Here is a 24,537-nt window from a genome sequence, read left to right as displayed (position 1 = left end):
AGTCAATGCTGAGTGAATGTTTTTATGAATGAATGAATGAATGGAGTTAGCTTGGGTTTAGCCATAGGTCTTATTCAGTGACCCTGAGCAATCTCTGTCCCTCTCTGGGCCCCAGTTTTTCTAAATCTGTATAGTCAAGCTGGGTCTAACTAACCATCTGTGTTTATTAACACTGCAATTCTGGTCCTAGCCCCTGGGGTTCTAATCCTATTGGGTGAGGCAGATGTCTGCCTGGATTGCACCCCCATAGGTCATTCTGATGTTTCAACAGCTGGATCCATGAAGACCCATTCCCACTCCGCAGACCTGAGACTCTGCTTTATAAGAAACCAGGTGAAAGTAGCACATGTGGGCTCCTGGAGGACAGTCTTGGAGGACTCCCTGGGATGGGGGAACACAGGCAGGAAAAAAAATGACCGCCTCCAGCTTACTCCCTCCCCTATCAGGGCTGCGGACTGAAACGGGGAAGAAAAACAAGCACAGCTGCACAGGACAATTTAGCCCTTTCACCATGAGTTAAGTTCTCAGCCGCCTGTTGGGTGAGGCTGCAACATGACCCCGGCCCCCTCCGTGGAGCCACTGCCATAGCGCCATAGCATCTGCCCAGTTTTTTTCATACTGTAAGGAAGAGACCTGGGGTGTCCTTGGGTAGCCCCAGAGCTCTGAAGTGGGGCCATAGAGGGAAAGGGGCCGTCCCCGTGGGAAAGGAGGGAGAGGAAGCTAGAATGTCGGGGAGGGAGACATCTCAGTGCTGAGAATCCAGGGATGGGAGGAAGCTGAGCTAAGCTGTGGCTATTTGGGGTGTGTGTGGTTTAGGGAGCTCGTCTACTATTTTTTTTTTTTTTTCTTTGCAGCTGGACCACTGTAAGGGGATGTGGGCAAATTGTACAAGCCCTCAGGGTCCCCCTTACCTTCTCTGTGAAATAGGTGTGGCAACTCTGTTGATGCTGTGAAGAGGCCAGTCAGGTGTTTGCCACTCCCAGCATGCTGTGTGGCCCTGAAGAAGACAGTTACTCTCTCTCTGAGGACATCTTTGCAAGGCCGGTGGGGGCAGAATAGAGATGTCTAAGGAAGCCTGTATCTGAAGCGCCCCATCCTTACACAGCATATCAAGAGTATGTAGCATTAACACAATTTATTACTGTTGATGTTGGCCTTGATCACCTGGCCGAGGTCATATTTGTCAGATTTCTCCACGGTAAAGTTACTCTTTCTCCTCTTTCCCATACTGTAACTTTTGGAAGGAAGTCACCATGTGCAGTCCACACTTTAGGAGTGGAAGTTATTTATTTATGCTGTATCTTCTTGGGGGTGAAGGATCTACATAAACTATTTGGAATTCTTCTGCACGGGAAATTTGCCTAATCTCTCACACTTACAGCCATGTGCCGCATAATAACACTTTGGTCAACAACGATGGTGGTCCCATAAGATTATAATGGAGCTGAGAAATTCCCATTGCCTAGACCTTCCAGTAGGACAAGATGTGGAGGTGATAGGCAGTGATATTGATAATCATGATCCAGTGTAGGCCTAGGCTAATATGTGTGTTTGCATTTTTTTTTTTTGAGATGGAGTTTTGCTCTTGTCGCCCAGGCTGGAGTGCAGTGGTACAATCTCAGCTCACTGCAACCTTCACCTCCCGGGTTCAAGCGACTCTCCTGCCTCAGCCTCCCAAGCAGCTGGGATTACAGGCCTGTGCCACCACACCTGGCTAATTTTTGTATTTTTAGTAGAGATGGAGTTTCCTCATGTTGGCCAGGCTGGTCTTGAACTCCTGACCTCAGGTAATCCACCAGCCTTGGCCTCCCAAAGTCCTGGGATTACAAGTGTTAGCCACCGCACCCGGCCTGTGTTTGCAGTTTAGTTATTTTTATTTTTTGTTTTAATTTTTAGCAACAAGGTCTCACTCTGTGGCCCAGGCTGGAAGGCAGTGGAGGGATCCTAGCTCACTGCAGTCTTGACTTCCTGGGTTGAAGCCATCCTCCTGTATCAGCCTCCAGAGTAGCTGAGACTACAGGCATGCATCACCATGCCCAGCTAATTTTTCTTTTAATAGATAGTCTTGCTATGTTGCCCAGGCTGGTCTTGAACTCCTGGCCTCAAACTATCCTCCTTCCCTCAAACTATCCTCCTGCCTCTGCCTCCCAAAGTGCTGGGATTATAGGCACGAGCCACTGTGTCTGGCCTTCCATTTTAGTTTTTAACAAAAATGTTTAAAAATTAAAACAAATTTAAAAATAGAAAAAGGCTTATGGAATAAAGATATAAAGAAAGAAAATATTTTTGTACACTGATTTAATGTGTTGGTGTTTTAAGTTGTTATTACAAAAGAGTCAAAAGTTTTAAAAATTAAAAAGTTTAGAAAGTAAAAAAATTACAGCTAAGTTTAATTTATTATTAAAGAAAGAAAAATATTTTTAGGGCCTGGCACGTGGCTCACGCCTGTAATCCCAACACTCTGGGAGGCTGAGGTGGGTGGATCATCTGAGGTCATGAGTTCAAGACAAGCCTGGCCAACATAGTGACACCTCGCCTCTATTAAAAATGCAAAAATTAGCCAGGCGTGGTGGCGGGCATTTGTAATTCCAGCTACTCGGGAGTCTGAGGCAGGAGAATCTCTTGAACCCAGGAGACGGAAGTTGCAGTGAGCCGAGATTGTGCCACTGCACTCCAACCTGGGTGACAAGAGTGAAACTCTGTCTCAAAAAAAAAAGAAAGAAAAAGAAAAATATTTGTATAAATTCCATGTAGTCTAAGCGTACAATGTTTATAAAGTCTACAGTAGGGTACAGTAATGTCCTAGGCCTTCATATTCACTCACGACTCACTGACTCACCCAGAGCAACTTCCTGTTTTGCAAGCTTCATTCATGGTTAAGTGTATTTTTACAGTTCCTTTTGTATATTTAGATACACAAATACTTACCATTATGTTACAATTGCCTACAGTATTCAGTACAATAACACAGTGTACAGGTTTGTAGCCTACGAGCAGTAGGCTATACCATATAGCCTAGATGTGTAGCTGGCTATACCACCTAGGTTTGTGTAAGTACACTGACATTCACACAATGACGAAACCACCTAACAGTGCATTTATCAGAACATATCCCTGTAACAATGCATTTATCAGAATGTATCCCTGTCAATAAGGGATAAGTGACTGTTTATTTATGCACTCATTTATTTTTATCAGTGTATGCTTTATTTTCTTGTTCAAGTTGTTCCATCCAGCTTTGGTCATTAGAAGCTCTTTCAGTTGTTTTCTGTGTCCCTTTCACATCCTTCCATCATTGTGGATTTCTTTGTTTTTTTTAGGCATTTTCTTACCTTCTGTCATTGTACGATGCTCCAGGCTCATCTTGTACATTGTACATTTTCTACCCCAGTCCTTGCTTGAATCAGCCATTTCTCTTTCTTTCTCTCTCTGTCTCTCTTTCTCTCTCTAAGACAGAATCTTGCTCTGTTGCCCAGGCTGGAGTGCAGTGGTGTGATCTCAGCTCACTGCAACCTCTGCCTCCCAGGCTCAAGCCATCCTCCCACATCATCTTCCTGAGTAGCTGGGACTACAGGCACATGCCACCATGCCCAACTGATTTTTGTATTTTTTGTAGAGGCAAGGTTTTGCCATGTTGTTCAGGCTGGCCTGAACTCCTGGGCTCAAGCAATCCACCTGCCTCAGACTCCCAATGTGTTGGGATTACAGGCATAAGCCACTATGTCCAGCCTGAATCAGCCATTTCTCCAGGGATCCCTGTTTTCTTTTACTGGAGAACGGAATTAGACACCAAAATCTGAATGTTATGTGTGCTTGTTGCTACCACGATGTCAGTGCTTCTAAGTGCTCTCAGCTGATAGAACAAGAAAATATATGTATATATGAACTTCTGTATATACACATACCTATAAACATTTCTGTATGCAACTATCTATCAACTTACCTATCTGCATTGGGAAGCTACTGTCTCCAACTCAAATCCATTGCCACATGGATCATTCTAGTCTCTTGCTTGTTGGTAATCTCTCCCTCCAACAGTGAGAAACCTCATTGTTCTTCTCTGGAGAATCAAATTGTCTGGACTTTGGCTAGTGGGAGCCCCTTTAAGTTGGCTCCTTTAGACTTGGCCTCATCATTCATTGAGTGTTTCCTTGTAGTTTGACATGAGATGCTTCAGGTTCACCATGCACTTTCCCTGCCCAATCCTGGAATCAGCCATTTCTCTAATGACACTAGTTCTGTTTAGTAGGGAATGGCATTTAGGAGACAAGATCTGGGCCCTGGGTGTGCTAATTGCTATAGGTATGTTGCTTTTCCCTGGTCTGCTCATATCAATGTCTCCAATTAACACTTAAAGCCATAGCCACATATCCTTCCTCCACTCCATATTTTTGACTTGCTTTTCCTATAGTGAGAAACCTGAGTCCCAAAACATCAGCACATTTACTCATTTCTTCCATCATACAACACAGAGATAGTAGTTTTAGAATTATAACACTAAATACCTAGACTCCTGTGGTTACACTTACTTAAATTATTTTCTTTGTGTGGCTATATTATTATTTGACATTCAGTTAAGCTCATCTCTTTTCTCTTTGTTTACAAGTTTACAGTTTACATTTTTATCTTTTTATTTAATTTTATTTTTGAGAATGTAAAATATTTGCACAATTAAAAAGTCAAAAATCCTGTACAAATATATTCAGAGGAATCTCACTCCCATCTCTTTCTTTTCCATTGGTATTCCCACTAATTCCTTATGAGTAACCATTTGCAATAAGTTTCTGATTTACCCTTCCTGGGTTTCTTTTGCATAATTATTTAAATATGTATGTAAATAAACACGTTTTCTTTTTTATTTTCTTAAAAGTTTGCATAGTATAGGTAGTCCTTTATTTTGCTTTTACCTTATTTTGTTGTTTAACAGTTATGCTGGAAATCACTCCCTGTAGGTTTATAGAGATCTTCCTTCTTGCCTTCATGTCTGCATAACATTCTCTCATGTGGTTCCATAGTTTATTCATCCAGTTTTCTACAGATGGGCGTTTGGGTATTTTCAACATTTTGTATTATAAATAATTCCTCAATAAATAACCTTGCACGCACATTTTTCATATCTGTGGAATTATATCTTTAGGATAAATTCTAGAAGTAAATATCCTGGGTCAAAGAGTAAATGCACATGCTGTTTTGTTCTATATTACAAATTCCTTCCTAGAAGGTTTATTGCCAACAGGCATTACTGACAATTTATAAGAGTAGCTATTTGCTCAAAGCCTCACCAGCAGGTATTGTCAAGCTTTTGAAATTTTGCCAACGTGATAGATGAAAAATGGCATTTCAGTGCAGTTTTGATTTACTTAAAAAATTCTCATATGTGCCAGGCCCATTGTACATATGTTTCCCGAGGACACGTGTTGGGTCATTTCAAACAATACCAATATACTGGATATTAGGGCTGACCTAATCCTATGGATGTTTGGTGGCTGTGGCTCTCCACCATGCCTTTGGGGCCAGCAGGGTCTCCACAGAGGGTCCCAGCTTCTCAATACCCTCCTCTGGTTCCTGAAGGCTACTGACCCTGCCCTGAGTCCCCCACCAGGCGAGAAACTGCTTCCTCCACACAAAGAAGACTCTGAGTGAGGAGGATGACTTGGCTTCTGAAAAATGCTGAAGTCTTGACCTCCTCCACAATTCCGAGGGCCAGCTGGGGCCGAGGAATGATGGAGCCAGGACCTCAGGATAGGAAGGACTAGTATGGACTGCTGTTTGAGGAAGCTGGATTTGGAGACACAGGGCAGGCTGTCTCCCCAGGATGAGTGGTCTAGCCTCTGATGACCTCTTGGCTTCAAAACTCACTAACTCTCTCCTCCTCTGGCTGCCTGAATAACCTCCCTAAAGCTTAGAGATGACCAGGGATTACAAACGTCTTCTGGCTCTCCAGGCTCTGACCCTCACTTTCCCATTGGGACTTCCTCCATTACCTAATGCACTCTATATAAATCTATCCAGCCATCCAGATACCCAGCCATCCATCCATATTAGTTATCTATTGATGCGTAACATAACAAATTATTTCACAACTCAGCATCTGAGACAACAATCAACGTTTATTGTTTCACACAGTTTCTGTAGATCAGGTGTTTGGAAGCAGCCTCACTGGGTGGTTGTAACTCAGGGTCTCTCATGAGGTTACAGTCAAGCTGTCAGCTGGGGCTGCAATCATCTAAGGCTAGACTGGGCTGGAGAAGCTGCTTCCAAGGTGGCTCACTCGCATGGCTGGCAAGTTGGTGCCAGCCATTGGCAAGAAGAATCCTCAGTTCCTCGACACCTGGGTGTTTCCACAGGGCTGTTTGAGTATCCTAACAACATGGCGGCTGGCTTTCCCCATAGCAAGCAATCCAAGAAACAGCCAGGCAGAAGCCACAGTGTCTTTTGTGACCTAGTCTCTGAAATCATAAGCTGTTTCTTCTTCTACATTTGGCTGTTTACAGGGGAGTCTCTAAGTTCAGCCCACACTGAAGGGGGCTCCGGAGTGTTAATAAATTTGGGGACTTATTTTAAAATCGTCACACCATCTATCTGCTTAGCCAACAAAGATTTATTGGGCACCTGCTGTGTGCCTGGCCCTGTGAATAGCTCACAGTCCAGAACCTTGAGGAGTATAACATCTAGGTAGGGGTGCAAATTCAAATGTCCACAGGGCCCAAGAAGTAGCATGAATGAGTAAACTGAGCCAGGTGGGGACTCTGGTGAGCTGGATAGCATGCACCTAAAGGCAGAGGTTGCTGCCCATCTCCAGAGTGTCTGTGAAGCCTCCCAGTTTTTAGATATTGACAATTAATTCCATTTTCCCTTTTTTTTTTTTTTTTTTTTTAACCTTCTCTTTGCCTGATTTGGCCTATCCACTGGTAGTTTGCAAGCTCTGATGCAGCCACACCAAATTTCTCAATGTTCCCCCAAAACATTGATTCATTCAACAAACATTTACATGCACTGGGCCCCTTTCACACATTACAGAAATAACTTGCAATCACCTCCTGCACACACTGTTTCTTTGGCTTGGAATGCCTTCTTATCTTTCTCCCCATGATGAACTTCTATTCCTCCTTCAAAACCCAGGTGTAAATGTCCCTTCCTCTGGGAAACCTCATCTGACCCAATCTCTAGGGGGTGTTAATTGGTTCCCTCCTCTAGGTTCCTACCATATTTGTGTCTGCAGTTCCATCAGTGCACCCCGTCTCACTCACCGGAAGGTGGGCTCCTGGGGGTTGAATAAAAAGACAGGTGCCACTGAGCAGGGTGGAGAAGATGGTCTGGGGCCACCTGGCAGGGCTTCCCAGGGGAGGTGGTCCTGGAAGGAGGAGCAGGACTTGCAGAACAGGAGTCTCCTGGCGGGGGAAAGAGGAGAGCAAAACCAGAGGCAGGAAATCATGGGTGGGGCCTGAAGCTGGGAGGGTCCCGGCTCCTTCCTCCGTAGAGCTCACCCAGCCATCAAGGTTCTTGGCTGCCTCCCCAGATGATGAGGGGCGAGGCCTGCAGGCCCAGAGGAGCCGAAAGTAATCAGGAGAAGGGAGACTGCTGGAACAAGAAACCCAAGTCCTGAATGAGTCATCGATGGAGTCTGTCCTACAATAACAAGAAAGGGCTGGACTGGAAGGGAAAGAGAAATTCCAGAGATGAAGGACTTCTCCAGAGGCTCAGGGATGTGCTGGGGGGAGCTACACAGCCCTCTGTGCCCCCTGCTCTGGAGTCTCCAGCCCCAAGTACCCCCAGAGCCTTGGCTTTTGGCTTCCATCGCCCTTGGAGCCCAACTCTTCTCCAGCCCCCCATGTCAGCCCCCTTGCTGGTGGGTCTCCCTGCAGCCCCTGCCCGCTCCCATGGTCTCCTCCACCCAGGCACTGGAGGAACCTTTTGAAGGGAGTGGGGGGTGTGTCAAGAAAAACCCAATCTGATCATATTACTCCCTCCTGAATTCCTTCCCATGGGTTTTCATGGCTCTAAGGAGAAAATTCAAACTCTCTGGTCTACGGAGCCTTGCCCATGCCTCCCACCTCCTCTTGTGTCCCTGTCCCCATCACTCTCTGGCTTTTTTCTGCCTCCAACCCTCCAATATGCTCTCCTGCCACAGGCCTTTTGCATGTGGTGTTCCCTCTGACTTTAATGCTTTTCTCTGACTTCTTCTTCTTCTTCTTTTTTTTTTTTTTTTTTTGAGACAGAGTCTCGCTCTGTCACCAGGCTGGAGTGCAGCGGCACGATCTCGGCTCACTGCAACCTCCAACTCCCTGGTTCAAGTGATTCTGCCTCAGCTTCCTGAGTAGCTGGGATTACAGGCATACGCCACCACACCCAGCTAATTTTTGTATTTTTAGTAGAGACTGGGTTTCATCATGTTGGCCAGGATTGTCTCGATCTCCTGACCTCATGATTTGCCTGCCTCGGCCTCCCAAAGAGCTGGGATTACAGGTGTGACCCACCGAGCCCAGCCTTCCCTGACTTCTTATGTTTTCTCTTTGAATCCCAGCTTAAGCCCTCAGGGCCACCCTCCTGGACCTCCAGTGGGTTCCATTGATTTGTGCTCTTTTTTCCCCTTTAAGACCTTACCACCATTTGTATGAGGCACTCATTATTAAGATCTGACTCTCTTCTAGACTGTGAGCTACATGAAGGCAGGGGCTGTCTGTCATGTTCACCGTGATATGGCCAGCATCCAGCATGCTGTCTCTGGCACAGAGTGGACACTCAATAAATGCATTGCATGACCCTCATCCTTAGTGAGATGTGACAAATGCGTGTGTTGTTGCCTCACAGCAGACAGGGGAAACAGGCAAAGCAGAGGTTATGGGTTCCATTTTACAGGTTAGAAAACTGAGGTTCTGAGAATTCAGGCAAACTCCCAAGATGCCTCACAGAGTTAGTGGGCAGAGAGGGACCTGAACTCAAGGTCTCTGCTTATATAGCACAGGCTCCTCCATCAGGAGGCTGATTTAAGGGCAGATGAAGTATAACAGATTGTTGTCCTGGCTGGACAGTGTGATAATGTGAGTCACTCCTTCCTAGGTGAAGCTCCCTGGCATAAATCAGGACAGTTAAACAAGGTAAGTTTTCAGTCTTTTTTAGGAGCTCTAAGAGGTTTTATTCCCATAGGTTATTTCCATCTCATCCTTCCCACCAAGATTGTGGGCATCCTAGGAAAGGGTAAGACAGTGTCTGAGGTCCCTAACCTACTCACAGGTCACTCCCCAAAGCCCATCCTAGGACCTGATCAGGAAACATTTAAACATCAGATTTTCCCCTGTGAAAAGAGGAGGTCATTGACAGAAGAAGCTGTCTTTTTTGTCTTTTTCCTTCTCCGTGTTTCTGAAGTGGGTAATGATCACCAAAGGTTTTGTTGTTTACCTTGTGTTCCCACCCCCTGTTTGTTTTGGAGAGCTTTTCCTCTCTCTGTGCAGCCCTGGTAGAGCCATCATCATATGCTCCCACCCAGGGGTGGGCATAGAATCTATTCCAGCCAATCAGAATATCTTCATTACCTTGGTCACAGTGATTGGTTCAAGAATTGACGTGTGACCCAAGCAAAGCCAATCAGGGTCTTCCCTGAGATTACTATTTTGATGATGTCTTTATACTATTATTGCCAGCTTGAGACCTTATAGGCCTGGAGGCCAACTTCTCTAGTCATAGGGAAGAAGCTATTAGAATGATGACAGAGCTCCAGCACCACTTCTCCATTATAAGGCACTTAAAGTCCCTTTTTACTTTGAGATTGAGTCGAGTTTCTGTCATTTGCAATCAAGAGTCCTTGGCCAGGCATGGTGGCTCATGCCTGTCATTGCAGCACTTCGAGATACCAAGGTGAGTGGATCACCTGAGGTCAGGAGTTCGAGACCAGCCTGGCCAACATGGTGAAACCCCGTCTCTACTAAAAATACAAAAATTATCTGGGCGTGATGGTGGGCGCCTGTAATCACAGCTACTTGGGAGGCTGAGGCAGGAGAATCACTTGAACCTGGGAGGTGGAGGTTGCAGCGAGCCAAGACCGCACCATTGCACTCTAGCCTGGGCAACAAGAGCAAAAACTCTGTCTCAAAAATAAAAACAGAGTCCTTGATGGGGAAGGCCAATTTCATGCTGAGGGAGGTGCCCTTCAGCCTCCCTGTCCTGGGTCACTCTTTGCCCCTAGCACTCACAATAACCTCTGTGCCACCCCTATTCTCCCCATCAGAGAAGATGAGGACCACTCCTTTCCAGCCCAGTCTTCTGCAGCTCAATGCTGTTGTCACCTGTGTCCTCTGAGAAACAGAGGCCAAAGACAGAGTTAAGAATGCCAAGAGATGCATGTGGGCAATGCCTGCAAAGGATAATGTGGAGAGGGAGCAGGAGAAAAAAGGGGAGCCTTTGGATGTTGATGTAGGTCTGACTATGAAAGGAGAGGGGGAAGGAAGAAGGATTGGGTAGAAAGAGCTTCAGACTGTGGCGCAGCTCTTAGAAGGTCTTGGCCAGCCCAACAGGGGACTCTGGCACAAAGATTATTCATAGAGAAATCCTATATTAGGCAGAAATAACAAGCCCTCATTCACAGTGTGCTTAGCTGCAGGCTGCCCAGGAAGCAGGTGGCCTCAGCTCAAAAGCTGAAGCAGATCCTGAAGACATCTGCAGCTCACAGACTCTATTTTGAAGGGAGATCTGAGTGGTCCACTCCATGGTTGATATGCTTCTTTAGTGCCTACACATTATCATAAGAGCCTACGGCAAAATGCAAACCCAAGCCTTCTGTCTCTGGAGGCTTCTGCGTCTGGAGCCCGTTTCCTTATACATTGTGAACTTCAGATGGTGAATAAGCATCGTCTTCATGTCAACATGTATTGATTGGTAGCAGCTGCCTGCACTTTCTATTGAGGAGAACTCTGGGGCAGTTTCTAGGTTCAGCAGAAAGTTCCATGATGGATTAGTGACATCTGTCATGGGTATGGGAGGGGTGAGTATATGCACGCATGCCAAGTATTTAGCATCCTCATAGTAGGAGCAAATAAATATTTATTAAATGATTGAATGAATGCATTCTGAATCCCTTGACATCCTGCTTAAATAGGCAACTCCCTTCCCCCAAGTATGCCTGTCCCCTGGTGAGGTGTCCTGGCACTTAGGCCTGGGAATCTCAAAATCACAGGCAGAGCTTCCATTTGCTGAGAACCTGTTATATGCCAAGCACTGTGTTAAACCCTTTCAATGTATTATTTCACTGGATTCTTACAAGAGCCTCATGAGGAGAGATTATATAATCACCATTTTATGCTGAGGAAACTGTGGCCCCATGCGGAGAGCTGCACAGCAAACCAGTAACAGAGCCCATTTCCACAGCCCTTCCCCATTTTCTCACTCCACCATATATGTAAGACTAGTGATGGATTTGGTTATTTCTCAAAATTTAGTGTAGCAATTGGCATGATTCCGTTATTCATTTGCCAGAGAGAGAGAGGAAGGAAGTGAATGCTTGAAGTCCTTGGAAGATCCACTGGAAAGTCCCAGAGAGATGAACCAAGTCCAGTCCAACAGTTAAGCCTGTGTATTTGGAGGGTGAATTCACAACCCTCAGCCCCTAACATAACACTATTTTATTCTATTTCTATTTTTTTATTTTAATTTTTGTGGGTACATAGTAGGTGTATATATTTATGGGGCACATCAGATGTTTTGACACAGGCATGCAATGTATAATAATCACATAATGGAGAATGGAGTATCCATCCCCTCAAGCATTTGTCTTTTGTGTTACAAACAATCCTATTATACTGTTAGTTATTTTTAAGTGCACAGTTAAATTATTATTTGCTATAGTTATCCTGTTGTGCTACCAAATACTAGGTCTTATTCATTCTTACTATGTTTTTGTACCTATTAACCAACCCCCCCCACCCCCCACCACTACCCTTCCCAGCCTCTGATAAACATGCTTCCACTCTCTGTCTCCATTTGTTCAATTGTTTTGATTTTTAGATCCCACAAATAAGTGTAGCATGTGATGTTTGTCTTTCTGTGTCTCGCTTATTTCCCTTTGCATACTGACCTCCAGTTCCATCTATGTTGTTGCAAATAACAACATCTCATTCTTTTTCATGGCTGAGCAGTATTCCATTGTGGGTAAGTACCACATTTTCTTTATCCACTCATCTGTTGATGGACACTAAGGCTGCTTCCAAACTTTGGCTATTGTGAAGAGTGTTGCAACAAACATGGGAGTACAGATGATCTCTTCCATATACTGACTTCCTTTCTTTTGGGTATAGACCTAGTAGTGGGATTGCTGTGTCGTATGGTAGATCTATATTTAGTTTTTTGAGGAACCTCCCAGCTGTTCTCCATAGTGGTTGTACTAATTTACATTCCCACCAACAGTGTAAGAGGGTTCCTTTTTCTCCACATCCTCGCTGGCATTTGTTATTGCCTCTTTTGGATAAAAGCCATGCTCACTGGGGTGGGATGATACCTCATTGTAGTTTTGATTTGCATTTCTCTGATGATCAATGATGTTGAGCAACTTTTCGTATACCTGTTTGCCATTTGTATGCCATCTTCTTTTGAGAAACGTCTATTCAAATCTTTTTGCATGTTTTAAAATCAAATTATTAGATTTTGTCCTATATAGTTGTCTTAGCTTCTTATATATCCTGGTTGTTAATCAGATGGATAGTTTACAAAGATTTTCTCCCATTCTGTGGGTTGTCTTTCCACTTTGTTGATTGTTTCCTTTGCTGTGCAAGAGCTTTTTAACTTGATGTGATCTCATTTGTCCATCTTTGCTTTGGTTGCCTGTGCTTGTTGGGTATTACTCAAAATATTTTGCCCAGACCAAAGTCCTGGAGAGTTTCCCCAATGTTTTATTGCTGTGGTTTCATAGTTTAAAGTCTTAGATTCAAGTCTTTAATTCATTTTAATTTGATTGTTGTATATGGCAAAAGATAGGGGCCTAGTTTCATTCTTCTGCATATGGATATCCAGTTTTCCCATCACCATTTATTGGACTATCTTTTCCCCTGTGTATGTTCTTGGCACCTTTCTCAAAAATGAGTTCACTGTAGGTGTGCAGATTTGTTTCTGGGTTCTCTATTCTGTTCCATTGTTCTATGTATTTGTTTTTATGTCAGTAACATGCTGTTTTGGTTACTATAGCTCTGTAGTATAATTTGAAGTCAGGTAATGTGATTACTCCAGTTTGGTTCTTTTTGTTTAGGATAGTTTTGACTATTCTGGGTCTTTTGTGGTTCCACATAAATTTTAGGATTGTTTTTTCTATTTCCGTGAAGAATATCAATGGTATTTTGATAGGGATTGCATTGAATCTGTATATTGCTTTGGGAGTATCTTTCCATTGTTTGGTGTCCTCTTCAATTTCTTTCATTTTATATTTTATAGTTTTCATTATAGAGATCTTGTATGTCTTTGGTTAAATTAGTTCCTAGGTATTTAATTTTATTTTTAGCTATTTTAAATGGGATTACTTTTTAAATTTCTTTTTCAGATTGTTCACTGTTGGCATATAGAAATGCTACTGATTTTCATATGTTGATTTTGTATCCTGCAATCTTATTGAATTTGTTTATCAGTTCTAATAGTTTTGTGGTGGAGTCGTTAGGTTTTCCCAAATATAAGATTATATCATCTGCAAACAAGGATAATTTGACTTCTTCCTTTCCAATTTGGATGCCCTTTATTTCTTTCTGTTGCCTGATTGCTCTAGTTAGGACTTCCAGTACTATGCTGAATGACAGTGGTGAAAGTGGGCATCCTTGTTGTGTTCCAGATCTTAGAGGAAAGGCTTTCAGTTTTTCCCCATTCCGTATGATACTAGCTGTGGGTCTGTCATATATGGCTTTTATTATGTTGAGGTATGTTCCTTCTATACCTGGTTTTTTGAGGGTTTTTAATCATGAGCGGAAGTTGACTTTTATCAAATGCATTTTCAATATCAATTGAAATGACCATATGTTTTTTGTCCTTCATTCTGTTGATGTGATGTATGTGATATGATGTATCACAACAGAATGGATTGATTTGCATATGTTGAACTATCCTTGCATCCTAGAGATAAATCCCACTTAGTCATGATGAATGATCTTTTTAAGGTATTGTTGAATTCAGTTTGCTAGTATTTTGTTAAGAAGTTTTGCATCCATATTCATCAGAGATATTGGCCTATAGTTTTCTTTTTTAGATGTGTCTTTGTCTGGTTTTGGTATTGGAGTAATACTGGCCTCATAGAATGAGTTTGGAAGTATTCCCTCCTCCCTATTTTTTGGAATAACAGCACTATTTTATATGATGCGTGTCAATTCTATGTACCAGACATAGTGCAAAGCACTTTATTTACATTCATTAACTTATTTATTCTTCCTCATGACGAATCTTCCCCGTCTTTTACAAAAGACGAATCTGAAGCTCAGAAAAGTGAACCTCCCTGAGGTCGTACACAGTATGACTACAAATTACAGAAGTGTGCGTGTGTATGTGTGTGTGCACATTATTGGTTGCATATGGAACTGCTATATTACATCAGTAGAGAGGAGTTTTGGAAGAACATGCCTGTGAACAAGGATATAAAGTATGTTGAGAGGCCCAACGGGTAGACTGTAATTGCACCTTTTTGTTGTTGTGGTTGTTGTTGTGGTGGTTGTTGTTGTTTTGAGACAGAGTCTCACACTATTACCCAGGCTGGAGTGTAGTGGTGTGATCTTGGCTCACTGCAGCCTCCACCTCCCAGGTTCAAATGATTCTCCTGCCTCAACCTCCCAGTAGCTGGGATTACAGGTGTGCACCACCATGCCTGGTTATTTTTTTGCGTTTTTAGTAGAGACAAGGTTTTGCCATGTTGCCCCGGCTGGGCTCAAACTCCTGAACTCAGGCAATCTGCCCACCTCAGCCCCCCAAAGTGCTGGGATTACAGGCATGAGCCACTGTGCCCAGGCTGTAATTGCACTTGTTTATGGACAATTTCATATTCATTTCTTCTCCTTCTTATGCAATTTAATTTCCTTTTGGGTGACCAACTATTCCTGATATGTGTAGGTGCAGTCTTAGTGAGGCCCTGGGCACATGACACAATTAGAATTTCTCTATAAAAGCTTTATTTTGTTTGTTTGTTTTCTAGAGACGGGGTCTCACTCTGTCTCCCAGGTTGGAGTGCAATGGTGCAATCACAGCTCACTGCAGCCTTGAACTCCTGGGCTCAAGTGATCTTCCCACCTTGGCCTCCTAAGTAGCTAGGACTACAGGAGCATGCCACCATGCCTGGCTCTTTTAAGGTTCTGAGTCCATCATTGAGGAACACAAGGGCAGAGAGAATGGTTAGGATTTATTCAGGTAGCGTAGCAAAGTGTTTAATAACATGACTTACGGAATTGGATAACTGTGTCCAATTCTGAAATCCACAGTCTACTAGCTATCTGATACTGGGCAGGCTACATACCCTCTCTGTGCCTTAGTTTTTCATTTGTAAAGTGAGGACAATAATAGAATCTACTTCATAACTGTTATATACTTAGAAAACTACCTGACACGTATAAAGTTCTACTTTGGTGTGTTTGTTTGTCTTAATGTGTTCAAACGTTTCCAACTCTTTCCTGATAACGAGACCCCCAGAGCATCCTACTTACTCCAGTGCTTTCCAGAGGATAGGCCCCAGCCTCCTCATTGATTCTCTGACTGCCAATCCATTCTTTTCTGCTTAATTAATTCAGAACCTGTTTCTGTTGCCTGCAACCCCAGAACGCTGGCTGTCATGTCAGTTCTGTCTCATGGTAACCTGGGACTCTAAAACCTTCAAGCTGTGACCCCACAACTCTCAGTGGAATTCTGTACTGGACATCAAGTCTGTTCTGTCCTAAATTCACATCTGGAGTCATGATACTAAAACCATCCAGACCGTCTCCTGTAGAGAGAGTTTACTTGATTGCTGGGCTGTGGAACTATCGCGGGAGATTATTAGTCCCAAATTAGTGATGAGCAAGTGAAGGTCGGGGATGTGAAGGAACTTATCAAAAGTTGGGATAGGATGGCTCCTAGTTCAGGTTTTCTCTGCTAAAAGACGGATTAACCTATGTGGGGCGGGAGATGGGCTGTAGATAAGGCTTGGGTCTGAACTCTAACCCTTACAGCTACACTCGTCTTTTTCAGTTCTTCACTTACTCCCCAGTTCCTTTAAGCTTAATATTGCCTCAGAGCCTTTGCACATGCTGTTCTCTCTGCTTAGAACTTGGTTTCTCTGCATCTCCCTGTCTCTACTCTTCTAATTCCTCCCCTTCCAAATCTAGGCTTTTTCCCCTTTCACATCTAGGCTTTCAGATCTAGGCTTCCTACACCACCAGCTACAAGTTGATCCCTCTACAGTTCCCAGTGTCAACATTTGTTGGTTTCCTTCTTAGCAGTTACCACAGTTATTTTTTTTTTATTTTTCCCGTTTATCTGCTCCTTGCCTGTCTCCCCCACTAGATTGTACATTACTTGAGGGCAGGGACTCTCAAGTAATGTATAGTCTAGTGGGGGAGACAGGCTGACTCAGTGCACAGTGTTTGATAAATAAATGGACAAATCCCTGAGTCATCTAACCAGGAATAACTTTGGTCACTGTTTTAGTCTGGGCTGCTATAACAACATACCTTAGACTGAGGGGCTTGTACACAACAGAAATTCTCTTCTCACAGTTCTGGAGGCTGGGAAGGCCTAGATCAAGGCACAGGCAAGTTGGATGTTTGGTAAGAGCCTTCTTTCTGGACCTTATGTTTCTGGGCCTATCTGGCTCATAGACAGCCCCTTCTCACTGTGTCCTCCCATAGTGGAAGGGGCAAGGCAGCTAGCTCTCTGGGGCCTCTGGGGCACTAGGCTGGGCATGGTGGCTCACGCCTGTAATCCCAGCACTTTGGGAGGGTGAGGCGGGCAGATCACCTGAGGTCAGGAGTTCAAGACCAGCCTGCCCCAAATGTCGAAACACTGTCTCTACTAAAAATACAAAAATTGGCCAGGTGTGGTGGCGGGTGCCTAAAATCCCAGCTGCTCGGGAGGCTGAGGCAGGAAAATTGCTTGAACCTGGGAGGTAGAGGTTGCAATGAGCTGAGATCATGCCATTGCACTCCAGCCTGGGTGGGCAACAGAGTGAGACTAGGTCTCAAATATATATGTGTGTGCGTGTGTGTGTATATACATGTATATGTGTGTATATATATGTGTGTGTATATATGCCTATATATATTAGTGCCTATATATAGAGAGAGAGAGGCACTAATCCCATTCGTGAGGGCTCTGTCCTGTCATGACCCAATCACTTTCCAAAGGCCCCACCTCCTAATACCATCATACTGAGGATTAGGTTTGGACATATGCATTTGGGAGGGGACACACACATATAGACCCTAGCAGTCATCTAGTTTCTTAGTCTCACTCCAAAGCTGAGGCTCAGTAGGAAATACCGACTTGGCCAAGGTCATTATCTGAGAGCCAAGAACAGAACTCGCCCACAGCCATCATCACCTCAAAGCCTTGAATTAGGCCGTCATGATGGGGCATAATGTGGGAGAATTCAAGGGCGCTGGGACAGATGCTTACTCCTCATCACCAAATCTAAGCAGCAGGCACTATCATCATCATCTTCATCATCATCATCACCATCATCATCATCATCATCCCACCCCATTTTACAGATGAAGAAATCGAAGCTTAAGAGAGTCTGTGACTTGCTGGGAAGTGTGGGAGGAGGAGACTCGAACTCGGGCCTGCCAGCGAGGTCCGCGGGCGCTTAACCCGGCCGCTGCGGCTCGAGGCCTCGCTCTTGCCCGTCTGTACAATGGGGCCGTCCGGGCCTGGCGCGCCGTGGGAAGAGCGAGGAGCGGGGAGGAAAACTCGGCGGGGCGGGCTCGGGTTCCTCGGGTTCCAGCTGGCTGCTGAGGGGGTGGGCGGAGGGAAGGGGGGCGGTGGGGGCGGGACGCGCGGGCTGGGGGCGGGGGCGCAGGCACAAAGGGGCCGCTGTCCCGCGGCGCCCCGCCCCGCCCCGCCCCGCCTCTGCTGCCGCCCCCCGTCTGGTGGCCCGACCCGCGCCGCCCGCGGCTCCCTTATGTCTCTCGCCGTCTCCAGCCTCAGTCCCTCTCTGTCTCTCTCTCAGTCTCTCTCCCTGTCCCCCACGGTCGCTCCTCCGAGATGACGCCGGGGTCGGTGCCCCAGGCCTGCCCTCTCCCCTGGCTCCAGGGCTAGGCGGGACCGAGGGCTGCCCCAGACAGACGGACCCGCGGACCCACAGACCCCGCGCCCAGGAGAGGAGCCGCGCCGCCCGCCGCTGACAGCCCGTCACCATGGTAACGCGCCAAGGCCTGGACCACCTCTCTCTGCCCCCTTTCAGTGGGCACAGCCCTCCCCATTCCCTACAGAACAGCCCCGGGTGGCCCCGGCCTTTTACACTGAGACGACCCTCAGTGCCTTGGCAGAGCTGTGCTTACCTGCTTCCACCCCAGCAGGGGTTCAGGGGCAGGAGCCCATCTCTGGCCGCGTCCTCTCCCGGCTTCTCCATGTGTGTGTATGGATGGAGTAAGATTGGACTTGTAAACTTTAATATTCCCCAACCCCTAGACCTGAGCCTGAATCTCAGCCCTCCGGCTGAGGGCTGAAACGGGGTGGTTTTGCATGTTAGTTTTGGAACTGACTGTGATAGGCACATTGTCCCGGCAGGGGGTTTGGATGGGGGAGAGTGGTGGTGGGGATTAAAGTCCCCTCCCAGGCCAGCCAGGCAGTGCAGGGCGAGGAGGGTTAAGGGTCCAGGGTGAAAAAGAGAGAACTGCTTACCAAAACTTGGGATGCTTCTGCTGTCTTAGACTCAGCTATGGAAAGTCAGATATACACATTGAGCACAGGGTGCTTCCATGGGAATTGGCTGGGGAGAGGGAAGAGGAAGGGACTTTTGGAGCTGGAACCTTGAAAAAAGTTGGGACATTCTGGGAGAATGTGTGTGTGTGTGTATGTGTGTGTGTGTGGTGGTGGTGGCGGGGATGCGTTTGTGCCAGTATCTGGCAACAGGGAATGAAAGAAAAGTCTGTTTTCAGAGGATTTCAGCCCAGCTCCAGACAGATACAAGAGCCCCAGGCAGATTCACAGGGGCTGTAAGGATTTGGAAAAAAGCTGTGAAGACAGGCCAAGGCTTTAACCCCGTGACTCTTACCAACCATGTTGAATTTGTGTGGGTTTTCACTCACAGAAACGCATCTCCACGAGCAGAAGAGTTCCATATAGAGCTGTTCATACTCTTTCTCTCTCTCACACACACACACGCATGCACGCACACACATGTACACATGCACACACATGTACACATGCACACACACGTACACATGCAAGCACAGAGCACACTTGAATGCTCCCACTGACTCACACGGCTGAACACATGTTCACACCCTCTTATACACCCATGCCTTCTCCACCTGCTCCCCCATACTGCTAAACTATGGGCATACATTGGCATACACACCACAGACATATTGCAAAACCAGGCACCTACATCCATGCACTGGGGGGACAGGTGTACACACACATGGCTCTTGGAGCTGTTTGAAAATACTCTCATAAGCCAATGGTTATTCACCTCTCCCTACAGGCAAGGCCCCGTGCTAGGTGATTTACATCCAGGAGTCCGTAACTCATACCAACTCTAAGATTAGACCTGCGGCTATCTCCAACAGATGGGGACCTCAGGCTCTGGGAACTTAAGCTGCCCAAGGTCACCCCAACCAGAAAGTGCAAGTTAGGACAGTTTGAATTCTGAGCCTGCACTCGGCAGTCATGGTCACTCCAGGGCCACAGCCTGTACCTGGTGTTTGCCAAGCCTCTCCTGCTTTCACACCTAACCTAGTAATTAGAAACCCCTCACCGAACCCCAGATCCTCAGATCAAGTGTCAGGCACTGGTCTGCCCCCTGTCAAAGGGTGAGCAACTCTTTCCAGATTGGGAACAATGTGCAGATTTCCTTCCCTTGCCTGTCTTTAAAGAATAAAGGTTGTTGCCAGCCTACCTCCCTATCCTCACTTCTGTGCTCCAGCCGCTCCAGCCTTGCTTCCGAGCCTCTTATGGTTCATGCTCCCTGCTGCCCCAGGGCCTTTGCACATGCTGTTCCTGCTTGGAGGAATACCTTCACCTAATGAATTCTTATTTACCCGGTAAATCTTCACCCAAATGTCACCTCTTCAGGAAAGCCTTCCCTGAATTCCCTGACTCTTACTCTAGCATGTCATGTACCTTTCGTTTATGATAACCCATCATAGCTGTAATTTTTGTGGGGCATTTGATTAACAGCTGTCTAGTGTTTGAGGGCACCCCCATGTCAGAGAATCTTATAGCAAAGGGGCTTAGGGTTGATCATGTCCCATGGTTCCCAAATTTTAGTATCACTGAAACAACTTTTACACATCCACTTACTGGATAAAATATATAAGAAAATAATAAAATCTACTGCTTATTATTTGCTCAATATTTTTGTTTAAATCAACTTACTTTATACACTGAAAAATATATTTAAATAGAAAGTTTTATATGACAACCATGAAAAAATCAGTATCCATTGTCATAAATAGAAAGTAACTAAGCCGGGCGCAGTGGCTCACGCCTGTAATCTCAGCACTGTGGGAGGCCAAGGCGGGCAGATCACCAGAGGTCAGGAGTTCAAGACCAGCCTGGCCAACATGGTGAAACCCCGTCTCTACTGAAAACACAAAAACTAGCTGGGCGTGGTGGTAGGTGCCTGTAATCCCAGCTACTCGGGAGGCTGAGGCAGGAGAATCACTTGAACCCGGGAGGCGGAGGTTGCAGTGAGCCGAGATCGCACCATTGCACTCCAGCCTGGAGGACAAGAGTGAGACTTTGTCTCAAAAAAAAAAAAAAAAGAAAGTAACTATAAAATATGTACTCAATGAAGGCAAATCTGTGTTAGTAAATTCTGGCATTCAAAATGAGGTTGGTGGTGAACAATTTCAAGCCCGAGGACTGTTTTCTTTTGTTAAACAGAGTGATGAGTAAGTGCCTGAGAGGTGTTCGAGATAGACTGGCTCCAGACTGAGGTGTTGTCCTTGGTGTCATCGGGAGGAATGGAAGAGAACTGGAGTAACTTTCTCGCTGTGATTTCACATCGATCTATGTTCTCCCAGAATTGTTTTGTGGGACACCTGTGAGAAAAACTGGTCAAGTTCAGGGGTTTTTTTTTTTTTTTTTAGATGGAGTCTCGCTCTGTCGCCTAGGCTGTAGTGCAGTGGGACTGTCTTGGCTCACTGCAACCTCTAGCTCCCAGGTTTAAGCGATTCTCATGCCTCAGCCTCCTGAGTAGCTGGGACTATAGGTGTGTGACAATACGCCCAGCTAATTTTTGCATTTTTAGTAGAGATGGGGTTTCACCATGTTGGCCAGTTTGGCCTCGAACTCCTGACCTCAAGTGATCCTCCCACCTCAACCTCCCAAAGTGCTGGGATTACAGGCATGAGCCACCACGCCCAGCCAAGTTCAGTTTAATCCATTCAGCATTGCCCACATACCTGCTGCATGGCAGTACCCCACCCCAGTTCCCTACTGTGTGCCAGGCCCTGTATAAGGACGTGGTTCCTGCTTTGGGGGCTGGCAGTCCATGGAGAAGGCAGGTTCATCCACAGATAATTCTGGGCTGTGTCTGATGGGTGGTGGGGGTCCATCCCTCTGCCTGGAAGCACATGTGTCCTGAAAAGCAAAGAGAAGAGAGGCAAGTCTGGAAGGGCTCTGAAGGGTGGGCAGGAGGTTGCTCAGTCCAGGGAGCGGTGCAGTGGAAGCAGAGACACAGAGATGTGTGTCCAGGCAGCACTTTCCAAGGTGGGGCATCCACCAAGGGTTCCAGGAGGGGAGATTTTAGATGGCGCTTAGATGAATATTTTTTAGTTTACAGCTTTTCATCTTAATGAGTATTAGGCAGTAATTTAAACAGCACAAACACATAATAATAAATATAAATAATTTTTTTTTTTTGAGACAGGGTCTCGCTCCATCACCTGGGCTGGATGGAGTACAGTGGTATGATCATAGCTCACTGCAGCCTCTATCTCCCAGGGTCAAGCAATCCTCCCCCCTCAGCCTCCCAAGCAGCTAGGACTACAAGTGCATGCCACCATGCTCAGCTAACTTTTTATTTTTTGTAGAGATAGGGCCTCCCTGTGTTGCCTAGGCTGGTCTTGAACTCCTGGGCTCAAGTGATTCTCCTGCCTCGGCCTCCCAAAAGTGCTGTGATTATAGGCATGAGTCACCACACCCAGCCAAAAAATAGATTTAAGTTGAAAAAGAATTGACAAAAAGTCAAACGTTAAGTAAATAATAATTAATCAAAAAGAGTAAGCCAATAACAAATTAGAATATGTGAACATGGCAGAAAGAACCTCATGAATGGGGCCCATGATGATTGGAAAGCCCTGGGCTACAGCATAAAGTATGTTTAGAAGAAGTAGGGAAGGTAAGCTGGGAGCTGACTGACGGGCCACAGCACCAGGCCAGTGAGTTGCTAAGGCAATAGGGAGCCACTCGAGGTTGTTGAGCAGTGGAGGGTCACGGTTGGATCTCTGTGTTAGGAAGCCCACTGTGATGGCTAAGAGGAGCCTGGCGTGGTAGCAGGGAGCCCAGGGAAAGAGACAGGACAGCTGGTGGTTATGTGCCCAGGGTCATACCCCAATGCTACCATTCAGTAGCAGTAGAGCCTTGAGCTCAGTTTCTTAACTTGTAAAATGGGAATAAAAATACCCAGCCCATAGAATTATTGAGATAAAATAGTTAATGAAAAATGCTTAGCAGGGGCCTAACACACAAGATAGTAGGAAGCAGCTCTGGTTACAATTGTGATCATGATGTGGTTTGGGTGGGAGATGGTGAGCCCAGGGCAGAGGAAAAGGGGAGAGGGAGAGAAAGGAATAAATACAAAGCTAAGGCTCAGTGAGGGGCAGGGGGTCGAGGGCATGCAGATGATACAGATAGAGCCGGACTATAACGTGGGTCTTCTAACACCCACTCGCTTCTCGGCTCACTGCATCAGGGCTGTTTTTCCAGTTTCTGAAAGTTTTTTTATACGAGCCAATATTCACTCATACCTCCACCCACACAAAAATAAAAAGGACTTAAAGCAGAAGTTTTCGTTGGAAGTGAGCAAGAACGTCCTGGCAGCCAGAGCCACAGAATGCTGGTTCTAGAATCTCCAGCCTGGAGAAGTTCAGGAGGAGGGTCCCAGGCCATTGAGACTGGAAATCACAACCTGACACCCGCTGGGCCGTATCTGGCTCACAGATGTGTTTGGCTTGGCCAACTTTTTCAAAATTGGGAGGTTTTACTGAAAAATCAGTAGATCAGGTGGTGCCGGGCCAAAGCAACACTCAGCTGATGCTGATGAGAAGGGGTATGTGCCCCAAGCCCCTCTATTCCCCATTGCTTCCCTGATGCTGAGGCTGACTATCTCCAAAGGGTGGAAGCGAGTGCTTTCTCACATTCAGCCAGTGTCTGTCTTCATGTTACCTGTCAGACCCCTGGAAGCACTTATTTATACCTGTGGCTGTCGGTTTAGACTTACTCTCCCTAGGCCTGAGGCAGGAAGATGGATGAGACAGATTTTTTTGTTTTTTTGAGACAGATCTCACTCTGTCACCCAGGCTGGGGTGCAGTAGCCCAATCTCTGCTCACTGCAGCTTCTGCCTCTCAGTTTCAAGCAATTCTCCTGCCTCGGCCTTCTGAGTAGCTGTGATTATTGGCACCCGCCACCACACCCGGCTAGTTTTTATATTTTTAGTAGAGACGGGGTTGCACTATGTTGGCCAGGCTGGTCTCGAACTCCTGACCTCAGGTGATCTGCCTGCCTCAGCCTCCCAAAGTGCTGGGATTACAGGCATGAGCCACCGTGCCCAGCCAAGACAGATCTTTTTAAACCTTCTCACCAACTGAGGATTAACTGATCCCATTTAGAAACCACATCCCAGCTCCAAACCTTCCTGAACTAGATTATACTTTTTTTTTTTTTTTTTTTTTTTTTTGGAGTTGGGGACTCGCTGTACCCAGCCTGGAGTACAGTGGTGTGATCATAGTTTACTGCAGTCTCCACCTCCTGGGCTCAAGCGATCCTCCTGTCTCAGTGCCTAAAGTAACTGGGACTACCATGAGCTACCATGCCTGGCTAAGTTTTTCTATTTTTTATAGAGACAGGCTGTCACTATGTTGGCCAGGCTGGTCTCGAACTTCTGGCCCCAAGAGATCCTCCTGTCTCAGCCTCCCAAAGTGCTGGGATTATAGGCATGAGCCACTGCACCCGGCCCCTGATTATACTTTGAATTCTAGAATGCCCCTACTGGAAGGGCCCTTGGAGATAGATATGCTTAGTGCCTCCTTTTTATAGATGGGGAAACTGAGGCCAGGGTCACCCAGAGAGTCAGGGGCATAATCTCACCTTCCCTAGGCATTTTTTTTTTTCCCAAGGAACAGGGCAGAGGTTGAAGGTAGCCCTAGGACTCTGTCCATTTTGGCTTT

General features: G+C 45.9%; 1 protein-coding gene and 1 long non-coding RNA gene across 2 annotated transcripts in view; one reads left to right on the top strand and one right to left on the bottom strand.

Annotated features, from left to right (window-relative positions):
• LOC129021863 (uncharacterized) overlaps window positions 1-18,541 on the bottom strand; it is a 28,300-nt gene extending 9,759 nt beyond the window's left edge. The window contains exon 1 of the long non-coding RNA XR_008496158.1: window positions 18,480-18,541. This is a non-coding gene — a long non-coding RNA (uncharacterized LOC129021863). The remainder of the gene's footprint in view (window positions 1-18,479) is intronic.
• KIAA1755 (KIAA1755 ortholog) overlaps window positions 18,101-24,537 on the top strand; it is a 46,204-nt gene continuing 39,767 nt past the window's right edge. The window contains exon 1 of the mRNA XM_054467818.1: window positions 18,101-18,338. Coding sequence (XP_054323793.1) covers window positions 18,336-18,338 — 3 coding nt within the window. The 5' untranslated portion in view covers window positions 18,101-18,335. The remainder of the gene's footprint in view (window positions 18,339-24,537) is intronic.

Source organism: Pongo pygmaeus, chromosome 21 (assembly GCF_028885625.2).
Source record: "Pongo pygmaeus isolate AG05252 chromosome 21, NHGRI_mPonPyg2-v2.0_pri, whole genome shotgun sequence".
NCBI classification, from domain to species: domain Eukaryota; kingdom Metazoa; phylum Chordata; class Mammalia; order Primates; family Hominidae; genus Pongo; species Pongo pygmaeus.
Note: the sequence above shows the minus strand (reverse complement) of the source record. Positions and strands in the feature narration are given on the sequence as shown.